Below are 26063 nucleotides of genomic sequence, written 5' to 3' on the forward strand. Positions count from 1 at the left end.
TACCTGGTTTGTCAAGCAAAGATGTCTGAGAAAAAAAAAGAAAACAGTCCCTGAACCAAATTCCACTTGTTTATTTACTTATCTTCATGATTTGATGCTGTGACACAGGATGCAGTTTGAGGCGGCGCTGTGAAAAGCTGCAGCTAGGTGGTCTGCTGGGTGAGAAAAGACTATCTGATCAGGCATGTAAGCAAGGGGAGAATTTAGAAACAAAACCACATGAGACAGTGATATTAGAAATCTTTGAAGATGTAATGAAATAAACACAGAACACTTTGTGGTTTTTAATTTGTTGTCAAGTTCATATCAGATACCTCATGGTTGTCAATACTGTCTGATCTGGTTTAGAATAAGAAGAAGCCAGCAAGTGCTCCATGAGTTAGAAATTATTTTATCAAGCTATGATCATAATCATAATGAATTTCGATGGTCAGCACAGCTGTGTTAACAAACACAAAGCTTTTTAGCTCATTTTGACGTATGGATTAGTAAGTTACACAAGAATTACTGCAAATGAATTCAGTAATTACATTTATATTTATATTTCTCCATGTGGAGAACTGTTGAATACTGCAAGACAGTAAAACTTTATCAAACAAAAGAAAGGGAAAAAAAAACAAACCAAAAAAAAAAAAAACATACCATTAGACATTTAATAACTCAACAGATCTTGTAGATTTCTTAGGATTTCTTCACATAGCAGTTACAATATGTGATCAAGCCCAAGAGTGACCCCACATCCTTAGGTTCCAATCACTGATGGTTTGAAACTCAGCAGCAAACAGTGCTGGGGGCACTGTTGGACTGTCACATAAAAGTCAGGTTAATTGCACATTCATCAGCAACAGCAGAAGTTTCAGCAACACATTGCTGCACATTTAACAATGTTACTGACGTGACTACTAACTTCCCAGCACAACCTATGATCTTAGAAAAAGTCAACAATTAGCAAGTGAAAACTGACTTAGACACCAAAAGACAAAATCCACTGATATATAAGCTGCTTATCTCACCAATTAAGTAGAGGGATTAGTGCCTGGCCACAGACAGCGAAATCCATTTGCACATTCTTGTAGATTGCGTGGTGCAGGAATTTTAGTGATCTACATGTTCAGAATCACTCCTTATACCTAGTGCACTACCATTTTAGATGAGTATTAAATGTATGCTCTATATCAAGATTCCTACAATGGAAAGAAAAACAGATGTGGCCATGACATGTGCAGTGCTTTCCGCTGAAAATCCCGCAATGTAATATGTCACATTTTATGAGTGTGAAAATCACCTGTCAGTGATGACACAAAATGATAATGATTCACACACTGAAATCTCAATTTACTGCTCACCACAGAATAAACTACTGAGTGTCTATTATATGGGGAGCAGTTAATGAGGTGAAGGAGGGAGTGATTTCAGACACAGCCATAGTAAATACTCTCTGGATCACCAACTGTGCAATTTCATGTAATTGTACCATCCATTCTTATTTTATGAATGATCATCAATAAATCCACATCATTTTTGTGGAGAGGGTTACAATCCAGTAGAGGAGTGTTATATCTTAATTGGGCTATCTAACATTTAGCATAATAGCATCCTCCTTAGACTAATTAGTTCTGCTCAGTCAAAGGTCAGCAGTGTCAGGATAGTTTGCAATTGGTCAACAACACAAATACAACACAAATACATGTTTCAAGTTCACCAAAGTTGAACTGGAGCTTGAGCTCCGCTGATTACAATGACTATGATGAAATTATAGGCTCCAGCCCCCCAACGCCGAAAGGGATAGTCGGTATAGAAGATGAATGAATGAATGAAAAAGTCTTTTGACGAACACTCTGGTTTTACTGTCAGTTAAGTGGTCTTGTCCACGTCTGACAGGATAGATCAAATGTTTGATTGCATAGGCTTTTATTGTAGTACTAAATGCTATGTCAGTTGTTGCCAGCTGCAAAGAAAACAGTTTGAGGGGAAGAAGCAACTTAAGCACTAAATTTAAACATTACAGCAACTTTGGCTCCCATTAGAATTCTGCAATAAGCCATCTTGTTTAAACTGCAATTTCAACCACTAAATGTGAAACAATGGTGCTGAGTGGAGGCGCAGTGAGAGAAACTGAAGTCTCTGGACTGTTCATTCAGTGCAATCTGTCATGATCTGCCAGTCCATAAGCTACAGCACATCAGCAGTTCACTACTTAAGCACACAAAACCGTAAATACAGCACACAAATGAAGCCGTTAATCAAACGTTTACAGAACCTTTCACCATGTCAATATGCATTAGCTGCTGACTGATTGCCATTTGTCTAATTAATCAATCCCCACCTTCAAACTCATATGCCATTAATTCACTGATGAGCAGGGTCACAGCACACTCCTCACACACATAAATCTTCGCCTGTCACTGATCCAAAAATAACCACCCAGCTCAGCTCGCCTGATGACTCTCTACAGAGAGAGTAAAAGAGATGAATATAAACACAAAGTTGATGAGAGAGATCTTTTATTCTCCCTTGTTTCACCTTCCTTATATGGACTTAAGACATCAAATTGACTCTAGGACTCCATGTAGCAGCTTGTGCTGGAAGCTAGTAGCTATAAAGGCACTCTCTGAGCTTTTTGTGTTCTGAAAAGGTACAGTTATTACACACACAGTCCATTTCAGGTCTCAAGTGGGAAACAGTATTGATTGAGCCACAAATCCAACAAAAGGGGCTTAAACTGAGTAACACCCACTCTCCAATATCAATCCAGAAACATGACTCAGCAAGATCTCGCTCTTTTAAGGGGAAAAAAGGGAATCTGTTCCCCAGAGGTACGCCACTGTTTTCAATCAGCAGTCAACATGTTGCCGCTGCAACTGCAAGTGCTTTCCAACTGGAATCAGACCAAGCAGCTGCATCGGCCTTACATTTAACACCTCAACAGTCATTCTGGGAATAAAGCACAAGGATTCTGATTTCACTTCTGCCTTCCTTTCACCCACTCTCTGTCCTTCTTTTTCAAATTCTTTTTTATTCATCCCCCTCATCTCATTTCTCTTCTCTCTTCCTTTACTCTATTTTCCTTCCCATTCCTTGTCTCTGGTGGGTTGACTTTTTTTGGCAGGGTTCCCAGATAAGAGCTGTATGAAAGCAGTGTGGAGGAGCAGTTATTACAGGCAGTGTGCTCTGATCAGAGAAGTTTCAGATCACAGTGACAGAGACTCTTCTTATCACACCCTGGGCTCACAACTCATGGCACCAAGGTTTTTCCATTTGACTCCCTCAGGACACTTGGATGTTACAGTAAGAGAGTCCACTTCAGTCCACATCTACCCTAAGAAGTCTATTATGTCCTGAACGATGCTTTATTTCAGTGACTTCATGGCTGTAAAAACCAGCAAACCAGCAAAGTTAAAACGGAGAGAAATTCACAAACCTTTTGGTAGTTCAGCCCATTGTTCAAGTGAGGTAAGAACTGCATGTGCCCTCCATCACTTACAGTATTTCAGTGGGCTGTAGAGGACTGCAGGTTTCTGACCCACTGACACTGCCAGTATTTTGTGAAGCATCTCTGGAGATATTTGTCACTAGTCCATCTCAGAGAAGAGATACACTTCTATTTGTACAAACCCATGAGTCTGCACTGGCTCAGAAAGCAGACACTCCACAATACATGAGCCCCTCCACCTTATTTATGCTCCAATTCTTTGTTGTTTCTGTTGCATGTTTACCCCTCATGTCCACTGGATGCAGCTGCTGCCAGGTTGAGCCATGGCTGCATCACACCTCTGTTTTGGTTTCAGTGTCAACTGACAGTGCTTCAGAGGCAGAACATCTAAAGCCACTTTTAGCCACATTTCCAGGATTATTTGAAGCTGTTTTACTGACACATTTTGTGTTTTTAAAACATGTTCAAAACCTGTGCAGCTCATTCATGACTGGTCTGGTAACAGAAACTCTGTGGCTGTACTGTAATAATCATGTTTTTGTCCTATTTTTTATTTTGTATCAGTATTTATTGAATAGTAGTGGGAAAAACCAGCTCCTGTTTTACAGATTTTGTCAAAGAAGTAGCAAAAACATATGGTCAAACATGTTAGTAAAAAATTAAATGATCATCAAATATTACATTTAAGGCGAGTGTATATAAATGCAGGCATTTAGAAACACTCATTAGTGTTAATTTTGTTAAAGTATGCTGAACTTGTTGAAAACTAACAACTCTTTTTTCCGTGATTAAGGCGAGATGATGATGAGACCGCGCCAATGTCGTTAAACACTTGTCGTGACATGCAATACTATTGACCAAAAACAAAAAGAAGCAAAATGTCCAAAATTTGTCTTCATTTTCACTGACATGAAAAGAAGAGATGAATATTGTCGATTTTTTTCTTCAATGGAGCAGTTCCATTTCTTGTTCTTCATACATATCAAGACTACACCAGCACAGTATACAGTCAGGACTTGGTGCGTTTGTGTGTGTGTGTGTGTGTGTGTGTGTGTGTACGTGTGTGTGCGTGTGTGTACATGTGGACGCGTGTCAGTGTCACAACTGTCAGTTATATGAGTGGGGCTGCTGACATGCAACTATAGCAGGGCAGACTATATGGGAAATTCTGATGTTTCAGCTTGATTTCTAGTTTATTTAAAGCAGAAGTAGAAGCTTCAGTCTAAAACTAGCAAGGTATAACTAGTTAAAAGCCATACACTTTGCAATCGATGCATTTTGGCATGTTTTTGGTGACATAAAAAGTCTCTATATTAAAGCATCACCATCTTAAAACAGCACTGTCCATTAAAAGAATCATTAGTCCATCCAGGCCCTGAAGAAATCTCTGTCTAACGTGATCCCAGTGTAAGAGACTAATATCTTAGTAAGTGCGAAAGAGAGAGCAAGAGAGAGAAGGAGAGGGGAGAGAGAGATAAGGCAAGATGGCGGACATGACCACGTGAATGGGAGAATTCAAGATGGCATATGGGTCCCAAACAGCGGTCGTCTGCCAATCAGGAGGTCAGTGATTTGATCCCCGGCCTCGGCAGTCCACATGCCACTTGCCGAAGTATCCTTGGGCAAGATACTGAATCCCAAAACTGCCCCCATACGTACATCGCTTTGGATAAAAGCGTCTGCCAAATGACTGTAATTGTGATTGTAATTGTAAAGGCATGTGGATGTGTGTGTGCATGGGTTAGTTAGGGAGAGAAAGACAAAAGCGCTCTAAGGAAAGCAGAGGAGATCCTAACTGCTTTACAGGGGCTTTACAGGCGGTGACAGAACCCAAGACAAGCACAGCTTAATGGCGGAGGACAACACATGGTAAAATGCCTTGTTTTTGTCCTGTTTCTAACTGTTGTCATTATTTGCAATATCTGTTGTCCAGTTGCTTTCTTAATGCCAAATTATTATAACATCTGAAGTGTGACAAGACTTCAATACTGGGAATAAAGTGCATGTAGCATTTATGATGTATCCACCAAATCTGTCCAGTGAACAAACTAAAGTGAAAGTGACCTGAGAAGACAAACATGGATCACTGGAACAAATGAATGGCACTAGTCTATATACTCTGACCAATATACTTAACTGACCAATGGGACACAAACTTAGTTACACTGAGCAGATGAACGCCATGTCATGAAAACTCATCTCTGATCATTTGTTCATGGAGTTTGAGACAACTTGACCATAATTGCAAACTGATGCACAGAGGGATTCATTCATTCATGATTATTTCATTCATTCATTTTGTCCATGAAACTCACGGTCATGAAGCCGTCCAGTAGACCAGAGTCAGGTTTGGGCGGGGCCTGAAGTCGCTCCATGGACCATTTCTCAATGATGGAGGCCACCTGGCTGTTCTCTGTGTTGAGGATCCTGAAGCCTGTCATGTTCACACCACTGTATCGGTAAGGCTCCACGTCCAGTGCAAACAGATCCTTGAAAGAAGAAAAATACATTAGAGATAGGTGAGACAGACATCGATTTGATTAATCAACAGCCCTGCCATTTAAATTTATCAAGAAAACTCATACAGTCCTATTTAGATACCAACAACAAGGCTCACAAGACTCATTGGTACAAAAGATGAACAACTGAGTTGAACAACTGAGTGAAACAAAAAGTCAAACGTACCAGCCTGTAGACATATAAATGTAAAAGGAGAAGTCAACTAGGACTCCAAAGGAGCACTTTTATAAGAAACTTCCAATCATTGAGCTTCTTTGAATAGTGTTTCACATTGCATTACTGTCCATGGTTTGGTTTAAAGTGTTGGGTCAATATTAGATTATGGTTAGGCATGGCAGATATCACTATTAGGGGCGAATGTTAGGTTAAGCACTACAAAAGATGACAGTATGTCATGGGATTGGCCATGCTTAATAGCAACCTGATGATAACAGCATTTTACTAATCCCACCAAATTTCCAAAAGTGTGGTGGAGGAGCATTTCACATCTTAAGCCAGAAGCACTGGCACTAATAGAGAATGCACATGAGCACTGGGTGGAGCGATGTTCATCAAGAAACGTAACGTCTCTACATAACTGCTATTTTAAGATTCTCATTCTGCAGTGATTGCACAACATACATAATATAAATAAGTCAGCTTTTAAGGTGTAGGTAGAGAGAGAGGGTAGCTGTTTTCCACTGTTTCCAGTCGTTTTTGCTCAGCCAGGCTAACCATGCCCAGACTGCAACTCTGTACTAAACATACAGGCATGGCATTGATATCCATCTTATCTTTTCATCTTACTATCAGAGAGAAGCAATAAGTAAATATCTCTTTTAAATGTAACTGCTTTTATTAGTAAAATGACAAGAGTCAGTTTTATAATAAGTCAGTCTACTGGAAATCATACTGCAGTAACCATACATAACCGTACAGTATTGGACAGAACAGTTAACACAAGGTAAGTGAAGAGTAAGGAAAAATCTGGCAGGAAAACGGCTGCCATATGTGGCCTCAGTATGGCTGGGTTGTTCACTCTGCTGGGAGAATTAGGCTGTCAGCACTGGACTCTCTATCTGCCAAACACAACAGTGGGAAATGACAAGACACCCCTCTTTCTGTTCTTACTGTACCTCCCCTGCCTCAGTCGTGTTTGTATTTTACTTTTCATCTTCCCGAAAACACCAGAGGGATATTTAATTATCTCACATAAATTATGCCACACTCAATAGCTGCAGAAAGAGAGAATGCACATTTAGATGTTTCATTTCAAACCAAAAATGATCCCTTTTAGCCACAGTGATGAAAAGCACAGGCAGTTGAAAACCTGAATTATTCAATTTCCAAAGGAACTTAACATTAAAAAGTAAAGGACGGGGTGGAGGCAGAACACACACAAAGAAAGACAGTATTTTGATCCAAGGCAACACAAGCAGCCTCTTCAGGATGAGAGTGGGATGGAGCTTCATTAAGAGTTTGATTTTAGTAAAAACTGTGGCTGTAATATGGACTGAGAGCAGGTTTACACAGGAAGTCAGGGACCTTAGAATAATCCTAACTCATGCGTGTACATACACACTATGTGTATGTTGTTGTGCATTTTATTCTGTAGACAGTGAAGGGGACTTTGTGAGATACCCAAAGGGAAAGTCACTTATACAGTCACATCATATCAGAAGAGCTACAGACTCTGAATCCTGCTTTTTACATTTAGGTGAGAAATTAAAAGTGACACAATCTTCTGTTTCATCTCTCTTTACTCCACGGGAAGTACTGATGCTTTCACTTTAATGCCAGCTATCAGTCAGCTATCAGTCTGTGAACGGCACTCTTCATTTACAGATTTCAAAATGGCTATAATCATTATGACAATGAAACACGACCACAACAATTACTACGACCATTACTACTACGATTGCTACTGCCACTGCTGCTGGTCAATATTAATGATTAGTCCTCTTCATGATAAGAAAGAGGGAGATAACAAAGAGAGGGAAAAATAACCTGAAACAAAATGTAAACATAGTGACCATTCATTCAAGTGAGAATTGCTATTTCTGGCAAGCTAGCTAATATACTGACTGTGGAAGCTATTATTACAATGTTATCTCATAGATATGGGACAGGAATTAAACTTTGTAAGACTTGTGAATATGCCTGTGTCTGCAAGAGATCTTTAGCTGTAAAGATTTGCATTGACATCCCTGGACTAGTGAGGTGAAATCTTCATCTTGTATCACTTGTATCTATTTTTTCTTGTCAAGTGGTCACAATGTGATATCCATGATATTCAGCAAAAAAAAAAAATGTTCCTGACATTCAAATAAAGATGATCTGTTGCTTTTTGGTCAATCCTAAATGATAAACATATTTTCTTATGAAGCATAAGTAAGGTTGCTTAAAAATGGCATTTTTTGGCGTTTAACTTCAGTGATATTGAACTATGTGTTCTCATTATCTGATATTTCTACAGTTAGACATTCTGACCTGATCCGGTGGAATACCAAAGAACGTGAGGAAAAATTCTGCAGTATATGTAGTATATAGTATATGTTTAAAACAGAAATTGCGGTGTTAAAGGTGGTTATTAGAATCTGATTAACAATTCATGTTTGCATAGATATTTATGTATGGTAAATGGTAAATGGACTGCATTTATGTAGCCCTTTTCTAGTCTGACGACCACTCAAAGCGCTTTTACAAGTCTGCATTGACCCACTGAAACACATTTGTGTGTTTGAATACTAAGGCTAAGCCACCTGCTCATTATGAGTGTTATCCATTCACACACACTCACACACCGATGGCACAGCATCAGGGGCAATTTGGGGTTCAGTTTCTTGTGCAAGCATACTTTGACATGTAGGCTGCCGAGGCATGATAGTGAATGATAGTGAAATTGTAAAGCACTTTGGATAAAAGCACTAAAAAATCCACTGCATTTATTAAAATGCTTTTTGGGGTGCTATTAATCGCAGTACCACAGTTGGCCACAGGGACAAAGTGGCAGTGAGACTGACTCAATGTGACATATCCAGATCTTTTAAAATATCCAGGAGGGTAACAAAACATTAAGGAAGAAGAGGAGGAAGATCTGAACAAGAGAAAAAAGATGAAATGGAATAAGAAAAGGAGGACCAACAAGACTGAGGAAAGCAGGAGGAAGAGGAATATCATTAACATTAAGAAAAGGAAGAAGGCCAGAAAGAAGTGCAAGTGTAAAAAAGAAAAAGAAATAAAGAAAAGGATGAAGCAAAAGAGAAAAAAAAAAACAGTTATCTTGATGTCACAAAGTACTATGCTATTTGCTTTGGCTCTGGAGAACACATTAAAGGGAAAAAAGAGTGATCCAGCAAGATGGAGTAATAAATATAAAATGAATATCTGCGAAAATGAAGATTGAAGAGCAGCGTCATCTCATTTTTTGGGCATGCAACAAATCTTCATGGGGGTATGGAGCTCTGAGTTAGACCTGATGACAAAGCGACTGCGCAGCAGAGGCTCTTTCTCTACTTACCAGTGTGGTGAAGATATAGTGATAATACTCTGTCATCATCCCCATGGCGAGAGCCTAAGAAAGAAAGTGACAGAAGGAGGCAGAGAGAGAGGGAGAGAGATTGGGAGAGAGAGAGAGATTTACAAATGAATAGGGAGGCAGATACAATATTTTGTCATATTTTGCACACATGCACACACACACACACACACACATGCATTTGTCTGTTTGTGTGGCTGTATTACTGGCTGTATTACCATGTAATGTGAAGAGGCATATATTCTGCTACACTGCTGCAGCCGCAGGCTCAGAGATAAGAAACAAACACCCACCAAAAAGAAAAACAGCTAAATAAAGAAAAAGACAGAGCTCAGTCTCATACATTTGCCACATGTAGGGAAATTAGGAGGATGATGCATGATTTTAGAGATGTGGGACATCTGGGAAACTGTAGGAAACATTTAAATACATATGACAAAAGAAAAGGGTTCTCTTTCACAAAAGTAAAACATTTCTAAGGCGACTACCATGTGTGAAGCCTGGACCAATCCTAACAGCATGTTCGCTGTAAATGCATTTCCTGTTGAGACTAGAAGAATTAAGGTAGCGCTGAAAATTCATGCCTGACTTGATTGTCTCTTTATTGACTTGAAAGTATAGATTGTTTCTGTTGAGACAAGCTCATGAATTGACAGTGCAGTGCATTGCTCTCTTTCTCTCTCTCTCTTGTTAAAAGTACCTCTAGCTCACCCAGCAGTCAATCTCTCCCTTTCCCTGCAATCACTTTGAACAAATAACAATCCAGCCAGATTATCCAAACAAGAAGGAATTTCCTAAAATAGAATTAAAATGTCGATGTCATAAATGAATGGATGCACTGGTCTACACAATCCACAGTAAAGAATAAGCATGATAGATAGGATACTATGTTTCATTTTCGCAAGATTGTAACAATATACTAATGTGTGTCATTTGTAATAAATATAAACTTCATGGTTAAATAATAAGCTATCTTGGCATTGAAAGTGTTTTAGAAAAAGATTTAAAAAGTGTCTAGTAGCCTTCACTCATTTTTATTTTAGCGAGACTACCAGTTGGAAACCATCAAAGGAAGGCAAACAGTATTAAAAGGCTTAGGCCAAAATGACTTTGGCCCATCCAAAATAAAAATGTTGGAATTGTGCCTGTAAAGAAGTCACCCTGCAGTAAGTATATCCACGGTGGATTTGTGGGAAATTGTGTGGAAGCTGCTCTTTATTTGAACTGGCCACATCAGAATTTTTTGGGGAAAAAACAGCTAGTGAGGTGTGATACTTATGCTGCTGATTTGAACGTGTGAAAATACAAACATGGTGTGTAATATGATCCAGCCCTGGCTCCATGCTGGCTCTGTTTGGAACAGAGTTTATTGGCAATGTCAACCAGAAAAGGTGCAAGCAGCTGATCAACATTTCTCAATAACAGAGCAGTAGAGCACCAAGAGCCAACACTGTGAATGTGCCAGGCTTTGTGTTTCACATTCTTTCAGCACACAGATGGATATGTTCTGCACCTAACCATTTACATCCAGTGTCAAGGCAGGATGGAGTGTGTGTGTGTGTGTGTGTGTGGGTGTGGGTGTGTGTGTGTGTGTGTGTGTGTGTGGAGGTCAGGAATGGTGTTCGCTCGACTTTTATATGGGAGACCAGAGTTCATGTCTCATAATGGATCAATCAGCACTAGCCTTCTTTGTATACCATAAACAATATATTTCACCATCCTTACTCACAACACGGTTGCCATCTGTTGGCATTGGATGTAAAAAAAAAAAAAAGAAAAGAAACAGAAAAGAAAAGGAAAAAGGCCATTGAACATAAGTCAGGGTTTAACAGAATTGTCCCCATTCCTCTCTTTGGACAGGTGTAGTTAGTGATAAATTTATCAAAAATATTATGTCAGCACTTCAGAGTCTGAGGTCATGTTGTGGTGGCTTGTTCCCTTCAGTTTGGAAGTGACTTGCTGCCCCAAACTGCTAAAATTTTAAGCTCTGAAAAAAAAAAAATATATATATATTGAAAATATCCATATCACCAATTTCTTAGAGATCTAAAATATTTATATTATATATCATGTTTATATAAAAAAAATAAAATGATGTGTCAGGACAAGAGTGCAAATAAGATGACATGCAGATTTCTACAGTGTCATTATTGAACCAGACTTTAATGGTGAAGAGGAGTCTTAGTCTGAAGCTTTCAATTTATCAGTCAGTCTATGTTGCAACCCTCAACAGTAGTCAGGAGCTTTCAGGAACCACGAATGAGACAAATGAGATCAAGTACTAAAATGAGTTTTGTTCACAGGTTGCCTGGGTTCATTCTTAGATACAGGGCAAGGAGATCAGACATCCGTCAGAATGCTGGAGTGGAACTGCTGCTTCTTCACATTAAGCCAGCTGAGGCGGTTGGGGCCTCGGCTTTTGGGTGCTCCCTGGTTGTCCCCCGTGGAGGTAATCCAAGTATGTCAAACTGAGAGAAAACCCCTGGGCAGACCAATAACATGCTGGAGGGATTGTCAGTCTGTCCTGTGAACACCTTGTGACCTCCCAGGAAGAGTTGGAAGACATGTCTGAGGAGACTGACATCAAGACTTCTTTGCTTTTGCCACAAACAGTAAAATATGAAGGATGGACGAGGAAACATTTGGTTTGTGAGTTTGACTTACAGCAGTGGAATCAGTACACAGTGATGTATTAAACAGTTTCACAGCTTAGTAGAGAAAGCAGTTAAATGAATACCAGAGCTGACTGAGCAGAGGGAAATTTTGATTAATGGGAAAACAACATTCTGCTGTGTTGCTATTTCTAGTTTAGGATAATTAGATGAAGGTACTTTTACATAAAAATCTGTCTGCTGCCTTTTTCATGTTCTGTATGAGTCAGCCATGTCATCTGTGATTGCCACCCATCGTACCAAGCGACTGTAGCAAGTTTGCCAACAGAAATATGTACTCATCTGCACAATTACCAAGGCAATCTGTCTCTTAAAATGCAACTCTGAAATGAGATTCTAAAGTAGAAATACCTTGCTCTGTAAATTCTATTATCATCCAGCAGACTGCGTCTATGTGTGTGTGTGTGTGTGTGTGTGTGTGTGTGTGTGTGTGCATGCTGGCTGTGTGCCACATCATTCCAGCTGTGTGACACTATATGGCGATGTCAGAGTCTTGCCTGCCGTGCTGAGACTCACTAAACCAATATGAATCACAGATTAGGACTGTGGAGAAGATGATTAGACAGGAGGAAGGGGTAATGGTGCTGCTATCAGGTGGGAAACCTTGAGAAAGACTCCAGCATTCGGTTTGAGGACCAGCTCACTCACTTGTGCCTCACATGGTGCCATTTACTAGACCTTGTGATGACATATTTTCCAAGTTTTGCAAAGAAAACAAGAAAATAGAGAAACACATCCTGTTCAGCTATAGTAGTTTTAAAACATCTATCCAAGCTTTCAGCAGGACAGAAAAAGCATTCCTTATTTGCTGTAGGATTAAAAGGTGTATTCAACTCAAAAGCTAATTATCCTTTAATAAGATTTTTACAAAGTGGTGATTACAATTTGTGCTTCTTGCTGACACAGTAGGTCTGTCTAACCAAATTAAAAAAGGGAAATACTTTCTGCAATACCACATGTGACATTCTGTATCAGTTACAGCAATATGCATATTGCAAAGGTCTGAAAGTATTGACATATAACTAATATCAATACTGATGAATCTGTTTGCTGGCCTGAACACACGGTGGCGATGAAAGTCAAATGAATCAATTCTTTTTGTGTGTGTGTGTGCAAAGCCAGGATTTTGCCAATTTCCCAAATTTATTTTCATATTAAGTGCATGCACACTTCACACTGCACATTTTAAAGAACACCCTCTAATGTTGCGAAACATGCAATTTTGTTATCTTATTCAGAGTCAGATGAGAAGAACTCTTTATGTTTAATCTTTGTGCATAGAGATTCTAAAGGCGCTTTAGCCTAGCATAGTACAAAGACTGGAAGGGCGAAAAAGACAGCTAAGCGATACGACTCTGAGGTATTCACACCGACTGTGTAGCAACTTTTCAAAACAACATTATTTGTTGGACTGTGAGATCTGTGTGTATTTGCCCCAAAAAGAGATACGATAAGATAATGTAAACACAGTGCTACATTATACAGTGCTAGAGTTGAACAATCTGACCGCAGTTGGAATGAAGGCCCAGCTGTAGCATTCCTTCTCACAGAGTGGATGTAGCAGTCTGCCGCTGAAGGTGCTGCTTAGGGCTGCCACCATCTCATGCAGAGGTTGGGATGGGTTGCCAATGATTGATGTCAGCTTGGCTAACATCCTTCTCTCACCCACCTCTTCGATATTGTCCAGAGGGCAGTCCAGGACAGAGCCAGCTTTCCTGACCAGATTGTGTAGTCTTTTTCTGTCCCTCAGCCCCAGCAGATAACTACATAGAAGATGCAACCACAAAGTCATAAAATGTTTTTTAACAGTGTCCTACATACACCAAAGAACCTCAGTCTTCTTAGCAGGTGGAGACGACTTTGGCCCTTCCTGTACAGGACATCTGTGTTGGTTGTCCAGTCCAGTTTGTTGTTGAGGTGAACACCCAGGTATTTGTAATCCCCCACAATCTCAATGTCCAAACCCTGCATGTTCATTGGTGTAGTCTGTGGTACCTTTCCGCGGAAGTCAATCGTCATCTCCTTTGTCTTGCTGGCACTTATGTGCAGGTGGTTCAATTCACACCATTTGACAAAATTAGTGATGACTTCCCTGTACTCCAATTCATTCCCTTGATACACACTGAACTCCAACTTCTTCTAGCTTCCCCTTGAGCGATGATGGTTGGATGGTGTTGGAAGCACTGGAGAAGTCAAAAAACACGACCTTCACCATGCTCCCAATGTTCTCCAAGTGGGAAAGAGATCAGTGGAGCAGGTGGATGACTGCGTCTTTGAAGAGTCAAATCTGCCAAAAAACAGATCCAGTTCATTTGCCAATTCCCGGTCTCCAGACCCTCTTCCTTTCATTAAATAGGGCTTTTCAGTTCCACGCAGGGTTTGTTATTTGGGAAAAACCATACCACTCTCATGGAGATCTCCAGTCTTTGCTCTGGGTGTACGTTTGTGTTGTACAGCACTAACTGCTGTTCCCAAGTGTAAAGAGCGGAGTCATGGCTAAAGGGATCCCCCGATGTTCTTTTAAATAGTCCAAGAAAGAGAAAAAATCAAATCATATGTCTCACCAGCTGTACATGAGTGTGCGCGATCGACCGAGACTAGTGACAGAAGAGACATGAGAAATACACAAAAAAAACACTAAAACAAACACACACACACACAAAAAAAACAGTTGGAGCTCCTGTAACTAGCTGCCACTCGTGCAGCACCACCCAATGTTCCAACTGTACCTTAAAGATGTTAACTAGCTAACAACACATGCACAAAAGTGTACGTGTGTGAAGTGTGACTGTGTGTGTGTTTATGTCACAGCTCTGCATCTGACTGATATCAGAACATTCATTCTTCATTCTTAAGGGGTGTACACACAGAACTTGACACAAATTTTAGACATGGAACAACTGACTGATCACTAAATCCTGCCGACGAACAGTAACTGTCCATTACACCTGAGCCATACCCAGAACGTCAAATACTGCCACTTTATCAGGCCCCTCAGTGTCTCATACAGATGCACAAGGTACCCTTTACTGTCTGTTTGAGATGCACTGGGCTTTAAACTAACTCCAAGGTAAACCCATCCACATCAATATTTGACATGAGGAAGCGTCAGTATTCAACACTCTGGGAACGAGACCAGGCCGGAATTAGATTCTTATTATATTATATTATACTAACAACAACAGCTGGACACAGTGAAAAATCTCAGAAATCAGTGCTTGTGGTACAGATTGCCACATTTGAATGCAGTTATTGTGAATAACACCCAGTGAACTTTTAAATAGTTTGAATGCAGATTTGCAGCTGATAGCTGTTTCACAACGTTTTATGTCCTCTGCAACAAAGGTTTTATGCTTTTTCCTGACTGTTCACTCTCATTGCCAGCTGTATTTTTCCCCTGTTGAAGTTTTGAGGTTTTCAAATATTGTATTTAACGAACACAGTTTTCCCTGCTAGCCTTTGTGCTACACGTCTTGGAAAACAAAACACTGAAAACACAGACATTAAATTAATATTGATCTTGTCACCTGACTGTCTTGTTGTCTCCCTTGTTGTTTGCACACTATGTTGGGGGCAAAGACTTGGCTGATAGCTGATGAAGAGTGCTTATGATCTCTAACTTATTGGTGTGTCATGTAATGAGAATATCAGAGCAGGACAGTTAAGTCTTTCATTACCTCCCATTAGTAGGGTTTGTCTCTGTCATTATTAATGAAAGGAGTCCTTGACCTTCCTCAGCAATCTAGCACTCAGACATTGATTAAAAACCCCAGGAGAGTGACAGAGAGCTGAGGGTGAATCATGTTGTCTTTAATATTTGATAGATCCTGTAAGTAGAAGAAATGTGAATGCTTGTTAATTGAGTTACTCATTGAAAAGTTTCATTACACTAAATGCCATTCCTGGGCTGCATGGAAAAGCCATCGTGTAGAATTTAGAAGGAGAGCTAAAGTGTAATGCACAACCTACCTTTTCCCTGCTGGGTACATGTTACATCACCACTTTACACAACCTACAGTGGAGCTGATGTCCTTTTCTTTAAATGTACTATTTCCTTGCTAGAAAATAAGTTTTTTGGGGGGGTTCCATCAGCAACATATTTTACATTCCCTGTAATCCACAGAAAAAGGCAGAGCTGTGTTCTGATATAGTATCAAGTATAATTTAGGAGACAGCTGCTGGTTTTGACTACAGTGCGGGAGGGTGCACCCTTAGCTATGGCTGCTCAGGCACAAATCTGTGCCATTGCAGCTAGATGATAACTAGCAGGGCTAGTTACCTTAGCTCTCTTGCTGACTGCTGCCATGGCTGATTGAAACAGGCTGTAGCTGTGATTATGATTAGAACCATGGGATGACAAATCTTTAACCCTTGCTATCTCTATGACTGTGGCTCTAACCATTGCTGTGCTTTGCCTCTTATGATTATGACTGGGACACATTAGTTTCTATGTATGTGCAGTAAATTGACATGTGATGTATGTGTAGCATAACTGTCATATCTGATAAAAGAACAACAGGTTTAAAGCATATGTGCCTAACATGCTTTCATTGCTAATGTTCATAGGGGCATTAAAGAGTAGCCACAGTATCATAGCATGATAGATTCAAAAACAAAAGGATTAATAATGAGCACCAAATGCATACAGGACCGTGTTATCTCTCCTTTCTGTCATGTCTGCAGAGTTTGCCAAACTGGCAGTGTATTTTGGCTGAACTGCACCAACTGTTCCTATGAATCAAGTAAATGCAAAAAAATGTTACAAGGCAAGGCAAAGCCAAATGTGAAGGAATGCAAAAGTGGTTCAGAAAAAAAATTCCACCATGACCTTTCGAGGGTGCCATGCATCACAAGTACTCTAACCTTGGCTCATCACAGTTTGGACTCAAACAATGCTTTGTTAAAATATTTTTTAAATATTCAGCATCCATCCAATTGTCTTAGACATAGTTTATTGCTAAAAGCAAAAACATCAGGTGTGACATTGAGAAAATTGTTGTTAATTTTTTCCTTTTTGCAGCTTATTCTTGTGTACTCCACTTATAATTGGACTATTTGTAATAAGTACTTAAAAGCACCATCATGCCAATTTGTCAGATTAAATAATGGACAGCACAGTCAGTTGGGTCTGTTCAGTGTGACGCTGGCCAGTCAGTGCACATAGGAAGGTTTGTATTTGTCTTTTTTAAGCCTCTTATCTCAACATCTTTTGATATTCTGTCATGCAAAATAGCAAACCATATTTTTGTGATCATTATGTCAAGATAACAAGCCCATTCTGAGATTAATAGTATTGTTATCTTAAGATATCAAACATTGTTCTCCTCCATGTAAATGTGTCATTATCACAGGATAAAAGGCTTCTGTTTTTCAAAGTCTGCCCAAGAGGGTACCATCAAGAGGAGGACGTATTCCTGAAGAGGACCGAGCTCAAAAATGACACAATATGTGTGCACAATGTAACCACAATCATTTCTTATTCAAGAAAATTAAAATTAAGATAATTGGGGGGGGGGGGAAAGATAGAAGCCATGATCACAAGTAAACCAAGTAAAGTCAGTCTTTAGAGTAGATAAAGATCATGGTTAAAGCAAATTATCTTCCATCTAGCACTTGTAATACATTCATTTCCTGTAGACGTACCCTGACCTTAACCTAGGTCTTCTCCCTAAAATTGAATGATTTATGTTATGGAGACGTATGTTATGATCTCATAAGGAGTCTCCACAGTGTGACTGTGTAAATAGATTTATGTCCCCACAACATGACTAATACAGGTCCACACACACACACACACACACACACACACACACACACACACACACACACACACACACACACACCTGCTTCAGGATCCCAGCAGCCATTTCATGGCCACAGTCAAAGATGATGTGAAACTCCTTCCCCCTCTTCATTTCCTTTAACAGTGGCTTGGCATCCTTTGTCTCTGCAGGCAGTTGCCGGATCTTTAACCGGATGTTGTATCGGGAAGGCGCCTTTATAAGTTCTTGCAACCGAATCAGACCTGCAGGGAAAACAACAAAGAAGTAAAATACATCTTAATGTTTTCTTTTGCCTCAAGAGCCATCGCTATTTGAAAAATTAGCCCAGTGCAACTGGTGCAATCCTTTTCCCATGACAGCAATGAATTTCCTAAAAGTATATTTCAAATATATGTGTCTTTCCACAGTAATTGAGGTAACAACTACTCCTGATTAATTTGGCAGTGGTGGTTATAATTAGAGTGAGGATAAGAAAACTCTGGGGATATATTTCTGTTGTCAGTTCATTTCTAATGAAAACAATTTCTCTTCAGCTCTCTCCTATTTTCTATTCTAAACGCAAGATGTTTATGAAATTGTGCTTCTGTGTCCTCTTTCCCATCTTTGTCTCTGTCCTTTTTTGTCCTGATAATATCCACAATGCATGGTAACAGTCTTTTAGCCCGCACCACCTCAGTATCAGCAGAATAGATCCAACTACACAAATATTCTTACAAACACAACAGAAAAAGACACAGGTCAATACTTCACATTACCTGACATTCATCATTCATCATAGATGACATTGATTCTGTACCCACTATTGATCCATCTTTTCTTCCACAGGCCATTCACTGTTGTGTATAGGGTATTTGTGAAGTCAACCTTGCTGGGGAAATTGGCTGTGACTGTGACATAAACATCTTAATTTTGACAGATAAGCTCTACATTGTGATGTTCAATAAGTATTCTTCCTCTCAGTAGCTGATCAATCATCTTTGTGTTTCACCAGAAGAATATGTAAATGCTACAGATCCCAGCAGAGCTTCAAGTTCATGGTTAATGCGCTTGAAATCATTGAAATTGAGATTATTTTCAACATATTCACATGCAGTGTGTATATTTGATGGATGAATGTTTTCTCTATTTCTAGTTTGTTAAATGCAGTGTCCATGCGTCAAATTGGAGGATTTTTTAATACAACTGTTTGCCTTCTCAATTTGAGACTTTCTCCTACTGAAAAACAACAACTTTAGTCTGTTATTTGAATGCTTTGATATAACCTATGTTTACTTCAGTCTTGTTGCAGCCATGTGAATTTTGACTGTTATCTCCCTGAAGCAAAGGTGGAGGTTTGATGGTCAGAAGAACAGTATGTGTGACTTGGACATGAGAGACCACATCCTGTTTCTAATAGTCAGTGTTGGTTTCTTTTAACCATGCCACAATCGTTTCCTGTACTTAACCAAGTAGTTTTTGTGCCAAAACCTAACCAAATATCAACCACAGCAGTGGCAAAAAAAAAAAAAAAAGAGTCACATCTGTTTTGTAACTACTATTTTCATTTTGGAAGGCACTGGCGATTGATGTTGTCCTGCTGATAGATGACAGGAAACATTAACATGACTCATTCTGGAACACAAACAACCTAATTTAAACAGTAACAGTGATCACAGGAAGTGAATCAACTACGGCATCACAATTCACACTGACTGGAACAGATGCTATTTTAAATTCCAGTCCAGTATCGGTAGTTACATCTACAAACAGACACATCGGTCTAAACTGGTGCAGCAGTCTTCTGTGTCTCTGCCTAAAGCCACCATCCCCAGCTGTTTGGCCTGTGGCATTATTTGTTTACTTCCTGCTTCCAGATGAGTGCACAGCACTGTGGGAAACCAGCTTGCTGGAGCGTCGGCAGCCATTCGCTGGTTTTCATTAAAACAAAGACTCTGTCGCAGACTGATGATGATATCCCCAGAGTGTTGACCTGTGAGACACTGGAAATGTTCCATTTAACCATCGAAGGGATGCCTCAGCTGTGATTCACACCATCTCAGCTGGTCAGAGGAACATTACTGTGCATAATATAAACAAACCAGTAAACAGGGCACTGGATGACCAGCTGTGCACAAATATGTCTAATATGTATGTTATATGTGTAAAAACTGCAGTCTAAAAACAGTGTCTGATGTGTTGTAGTAGTATAGTGTATGCATTCAAGAACACTGGTAACAGAATAAAAAGCTCAGGGCAGTGGGAATGCCATTGGTATGAGGTAGAAATATCACCTGGGCACCTGGTGTTAAAGACAAACCAGAGGCAAATTTATACTTTGCCATATTGGTGTAGCCACAAGGGTCAACAAGGGTCAGCATGACATAAATTTCATCACCCGCTCAGAGTGGACACTGCACCATGGCCAGAATTTATAACCACATGGACTGTATGCATCCGCCAGTGCACCAACTTGCACTAAAAAAAATAAAAGGGATGCTTGTTTTGAAAGGAGATTGTGTGAAGAGGTCTTCCTGTATTTTTGTATCTGCCTGTTTATGAAATACTACAACATTTTGGGAAATGCTTAATTTCCGTCTTTCCTGGAGTGAGATTTTACGGTGGACATGAAGACATGGCATCTAAGTATTCAGATCAGTCCTACATGACTTAACATTAATTTCTGTAATGTTGTTGCTGTCTGAGTAAGTCCAGGTGCAGCTGGATGTTAGCTCTACAGCAGTCACCATCAGCAGCATTATTGTGATTCTTGTTCTTGGCACTGATTTGGTATGGTAAGTAAATATTTTTCTCTTGTGTAAACCATTTTTCTGTCTTGTATTTCAGTGCCAGGAATGTGCTTGCTAATTAGAAATGACGTTAGTTGAGGTTGGCTTAATTGCAGCCCACACCTTGTGGTGAAATTCTGCTACAACTTGGCCCTTAAGGATAAAAATGTTTAACCCATGACTTAAGTTAACTGACTGACTTAAGTTAGTTTCACTCCACTTACCAGTGTATTAACATTAAACATTAGGGGTTTTTTTTCCCCACACAAATTTAAAATTGATGTGTAATTAAAAAAAAAAAAAAAAAAAAAAAAAAAATCCCTTAATTAAAAGTACCAGTTGCTGTGTGTCCATCAGCAGATGGACTTTGGGTTTCAGACCAAAAACCAAACAGAACTTCCGCCCAAAATATATCATTAGAAATAATTTTTAATAATACAATCATATGCATTGAAAGCACTTGTGCTATGTATAGGCCCAAACACCCCAAATAATTTGGGTTTTTTTTCATCTTTGAAAGACTGCAAACCCCCCATATGCATCAGAGTGGTTTGCTCCGCTTCCCATCGTAATTATATTTTACACCTTGTGTTTACAGTAAGTTGTGATTGTCATTATAGAATTTTCTTGGTTCTATTAAATTAGTTCATTTAATTTGATGAAGTGAACCATAAAAATCATGAGTGAATAGAACTTTAAGTGCTACGTTGGTTTCAATTTATATCAAGCACTGCTTACAAAAGGAAAAGATTAAGTTATCGCAAAGCATGGCTTTTTAGTGGTGTAACAGAAAGATTACATTTGTCGCACTAAACAGTTTAAGTATCGCTCGCTCAAACACGTCCTCCAATTTAATGATACAATACATTGTTTGTCCATGCTCTTTAGAATTACACGTAGAAGTTTTTTCTCATCTGACGCCCATATCAGCAGGATGACATAATTTGTCAATGAACACCAAAACCACTACACTAAATATGTTCTCACTAGCTCACTATTTTACACTACATCCTATTTTTTTAAATCTGCGCACAAACAGAAATGTGAAAACACAGTAGCAAAAAAGAAAGAGAACAAAAGAGCAAAAACATGTGCAGTTACCTTTGCTCTAAGTGTGATCTCCCTACATTAAGGTCTGAATGCTGGTTGTTATTTCATAGTTGATGATGATTATTTTAGTTATACAAATTATTTCAACTAATGGTTCGCTACAGTCCTGTTGGAAAAACATGTTCTTATTTGACTCTTGGCTATGTCAACTGACACACTAAGATGCTTTCTTCACATCCGTCATTTATGGCATCCATTTGTGCTCCATAAGCACATCCCTCACTTCTAAAGGACCAGAGATGTGAACTCAACTCGATTAATCTGATGACTACAGTCTCGAAAAAAATAGCAGAATTCAGTTTAGACTTCAATGACTGCAATTTAGAGAATTTTGAACAAACCTCTGGTACGGTTCTTCCCTAAATCTTGAACAAAATCCAGTCAGTGGCATCTGATCTACTGTACATGACAGATGGACAGACACATGGACAGATGGACCCATGCTGATCCGTTTAGCCACTTCCATGATTTCACTCGGGTAGCCACCATGTCTGACAAATTCGTGATGTGCCCAAGTAGCATGAGTACTGACTAGAGGTCCTCCAATATGGTTGCCACTTGGTGGGAAGTAGAATGATGGGCTGAATTTTACCTGACTTAATTTGCATACATACATGTGTATGAGAGAGCAAAAGAGTCTGTGTTTGCATGTTATGTTCTATTTCAGTCCAATCTCATTTGAACACTCGATGTTGCATGAACCATCTTTGGAGAAAAACAGCTTCCACTGCTGGAGCAGCAATCTCTGTTTCACGGTTAGTTAGTTAACATCGATAAAAGCAGCTAGACACATCTGACTACTGCATTCGCTCATCATAAACACATGTCAGAGCAACTGTCTAGCTCTCCCTTCCACTCCTAAGACGTCTCTCCTCACATTATGCATGGCTGAATCCTCCTTCATACGTTTCCAAAAACTACAGGTTCAGCCCACAAGGAATCTAGTGGGAAAGCATTCTGGAATGGGAGAAAAGAGGGGTGTCGGCGCTGATCAGTATTGACGGTGTTTAATGCGTGGCGACTGCTCTAGGATCCATATTTAACTCTGCATGAATATTTCATCCTCGCTAAGCGTTTATTAGGGGGCTGTCTGGGAGTCTCCTGAGCATAAAGCAGATCAGCCTGCCTATGATAAATATCCTTGTGAGGGAATGGCCCCTCAAGCGTTCCCTTCCCAACTTCTCTTCGAGTGCATCGCAGGCGACAAGGAAGAAGAGTTCCTTTTACTGGGCTGTTCAATCATCATCGGCCGTGTAGACATTAAACTGATTCCCCCAGACGGCCGATCTGCAGCGCTGCATGATGGGAGTAATGGCTGATGAGTCACTGAGCTGCAGACTCCCGGGGTCAAGGTTAATGTGACCCTCACCACATCGGCTGGCTTATTTATGTTCAATTAAATGCGTGGAACATGTTGGAGGAAGATTAAAGCAGGCCTGCGGTCAAAGGTTCTAACAGTTGTTCAGGAATGTGGAGGCAGAACATGCATGCTGCTGGTCCCTCGCTATAAATAAACCTCCAGCTGTAAATGTGGGCCAGGCACAACAGCAAAAATTGTCTTTGTTATTAGCTACACCACAGTTCTCCCAGCTCTAAATCATTTGTGCTGAAAAGAGTCCGTTCCCTGAACTAGGTACTCTTCACATATCTACTCTGGCCACATGGTGCAGTGGGTATAAAGAGTTCTTCTTCTGCTACAAAATAAGTTCAAGTTTCTTTCACTGATCAACATAGGTTACTGTTTCATTTGTTAGTACTGATATGACATTTGTTTTGCACTGCAGTAACCATGTTTTTCATGGTCGTTTTGTGATCACATTATTTTATTTTATCTAATGTCATCTTTTAAGGAGATTTGTGTCTTTTTTTATTTTGACTGATTTGTCCAGCTTTGGGACTGGCCCATTGTGGGCTTGATCCCTTATAAAACTGATCCCAGACTCTAAGGAGGGGGCCAGTTTATCTGGGATTGACAGTAAATTTATTTGCATGTGGAAAGATGAGGAACTGAGGTAAAAGTTGACGCAACCTTCCTTCTCCAGAGACAGACGTCAGAGTGCCCTGAATGGCTCTCCAGCTGCCGGGGACAGAGCAGAGCATGGCCCCAGCAGTGCTTATGTAACGTAGTAATATTATGGTAGTGGTGGAGTATTTTGGAGGGGAGAAATAAACAAGCAAACAATTAAGAAATAATGACACGAATAGAAAAAAGGTAAGTGTATGAAGGGGTGACTACATAAAAAAGAATATAAAAGATGTGAGTTAGAATATGAGCGAGAAATGTGGTAATTTTCTAATTTAATGCTGATTAATGACAAATATGAAAAGTAAGTGACAAAAATAATGAGTCTATTTTAGGAGGTTTTAGGAAGTTGTGCATGTATGTTTATCAGTTTTTATAATAATAATAATAATTTGAATGATATTTGAATGATAGTTTGAATTTGAATTGTTCAAGTCAATTGTTGGTCTCCTTGTAAGCAGAGGGAAGGGCATGATGAGATGTGATAGCCCAGGAAGACAGATAGAATTTTTTTTTCCACTATGAGGTGGTGTGAATATAGCCGTTTGTCTGTAATTTAGACAAATTTCAGATGAATCGCATTTTAAACGTGTTTTTTGTGGAGTATATGACGTTGTTTTTTGCCAGGCTGCTTTATTATTTTATGTATTTTTTACTTTTATTTTTTTGAAGTAAGGGAAGGGCGCACAGTTATCTCTACTATTCCTCACGCTACAGCACCCCTGCATACTGTATAAAATCCTGGCCTAGATATCTACATGAGTGCTTGAAGCTCAGAGAGCCCACATTAACTCATCTCCGTTAGCTTGGCATCTGGCACGATGTGTGTTGTCTTCACACCTTGTCATCACTCCATGCAGATGTTGTTTTCATTAGTGCATGGTCAACATCAACACCAAAATGCAGCTAAAAGGCAAAATGAAGACAGATATAAGAACAATATTCTCCATCTCTGGGGGAATCAGCCTATGAAGAAAAAAGCTCATATTATACAACAGGATTAACAGGGCTTCATGAACCTGAGTGCACAGAATTTTTCTCAACTCACAGAAAAATATGTAATCCTCAGTTCAAATGAAAGACTTAAGATTTGAGATACATTTTTCTCTGCTGACAACAGGGGACAGTAAAGGGTCTTTGTGATACTGCAGCTGGCTTCACAAAACCAACAACGGCAATAACAGACAAATGTCTTTGTCAACTGAGGATTTACTAGTGTAGTGCTACAGACATTCACTTAAGATATACTTGAATGTATCATATGGCAATGTATCTATATTTTTATTAAGTTCACATGGTATTTCACAATTAAAATTCATTTTGTTCAACTTTCAACTGCAAATTTCAGGTTCACGTTGAATGATGAATGGGAGCTTGTTCAATAACAAACAGTCAGTGATAGAAGGCAGTGACATGATAACATAACTTAAAAATGCTTTATTTTTGATCAAATTACCGTTGTTACTCAAGTCATTAATTTCAAAGCTTGTGCAAATTCATCAAATCACTCTATCTGTCCTTCCATGCATCTATATACAGCATACAATTCCAGTTTGGGTTTGATTGCCTAAGTATAATGTGTGGTGTTTCTGTTGGACCTCTTCTGTAATTAGTTTGCTTCATTCGTTGTTGAGATGTAATTATTCATGTGTGTACCAGAAACCAATAAATGTTTTTGCAATTATTTGGTCGCTAATTTAGCTCAATTTTTAGTTTTACATTGCTTGATGCACTTTTGTTTGATGCTTGTATAATTTTCAGTTCAGTTCAGTTCAGTTAGTGATCAAACACAGTTCTAATGAGAAACAGCTGAAAAATAAGCTGATTTTACAATACCATCCAATTTTCCACTCACTCAAAATAACAAAACATAAGACAATAATATGGGATCAGAGCATGGAAAACAGTGAAGCTACCATTAGCATTCCACCACAGCAAAAGTGGGATTAGCATGGTGAATTGTCAAGAGTCAGTGAGCCCTTCTCTAAACAGCTATTGAGTGGTAGTCGAGCGTATGATGGGACTGGGGCTGCTGGTGTGGAGACACACACACATCAAATTGAAACAGATTACTGGAGGGGTCCTGGGACTCACTCTGAAGTACACTGAGAGGACTCTCACTGGTAGAATATATATCGTACCTTTGGCTTTATATGCTGCAGACAGAGTATATCCTAAATTCGTAAATAGTCACAGAGGCCTTTATTTAGCTTAACTGCAAACAGGCCAAACAGGTTTAT

General features: G+C 39.4%; 1 protein-coding gene across 3 annotated transcripts in view; it reads right to left on the reverse strand.

The window, feature by feature from the left end:
• grik2 (glutamate receptor, ionotropic, kainate 2) overlaps nt 1–26063 on the reverse strand; it is a 272974-nt gene that overhangs the window by 150865 nt on the left and 96046 nt on the right. For all 3 annotated transcript variants that reach the window (XM_076736799.1, XM_076736798.1, XM_076736800.1), the window contains exons 5-7: nt 17986–18167; nt 9453–9506; nt 5749–5922 (exon numbers count right to left, since the gene is read on the reverse strand). In XM_076736799.1, the coding sequence (XP_076592914.1) occupies nt 5749–5922; nt 9453–9506; nt 17986–18167 (410 nt within the window). The remainder of the gene's footprint in view (nt 1–5748; nt 5923–9452; nt 9507–17985; nt 18168–26063) is intronic.

This window comes from Chaetodon auriga, chromosome 8 (genome assembly GCF_051107435.1).
Source record: "Chaetodon auriga isolate fChaAug3 chromosome 8, fChaAug3.hap1, whole genome shotgun sequence".
Lineage (NCBI taxonomy): Eukaryota > Metazoa > Chordata > Actinopteri > Chaetodontiformes > Chaetodontidae > Chaetodon > Chaetodon auriga.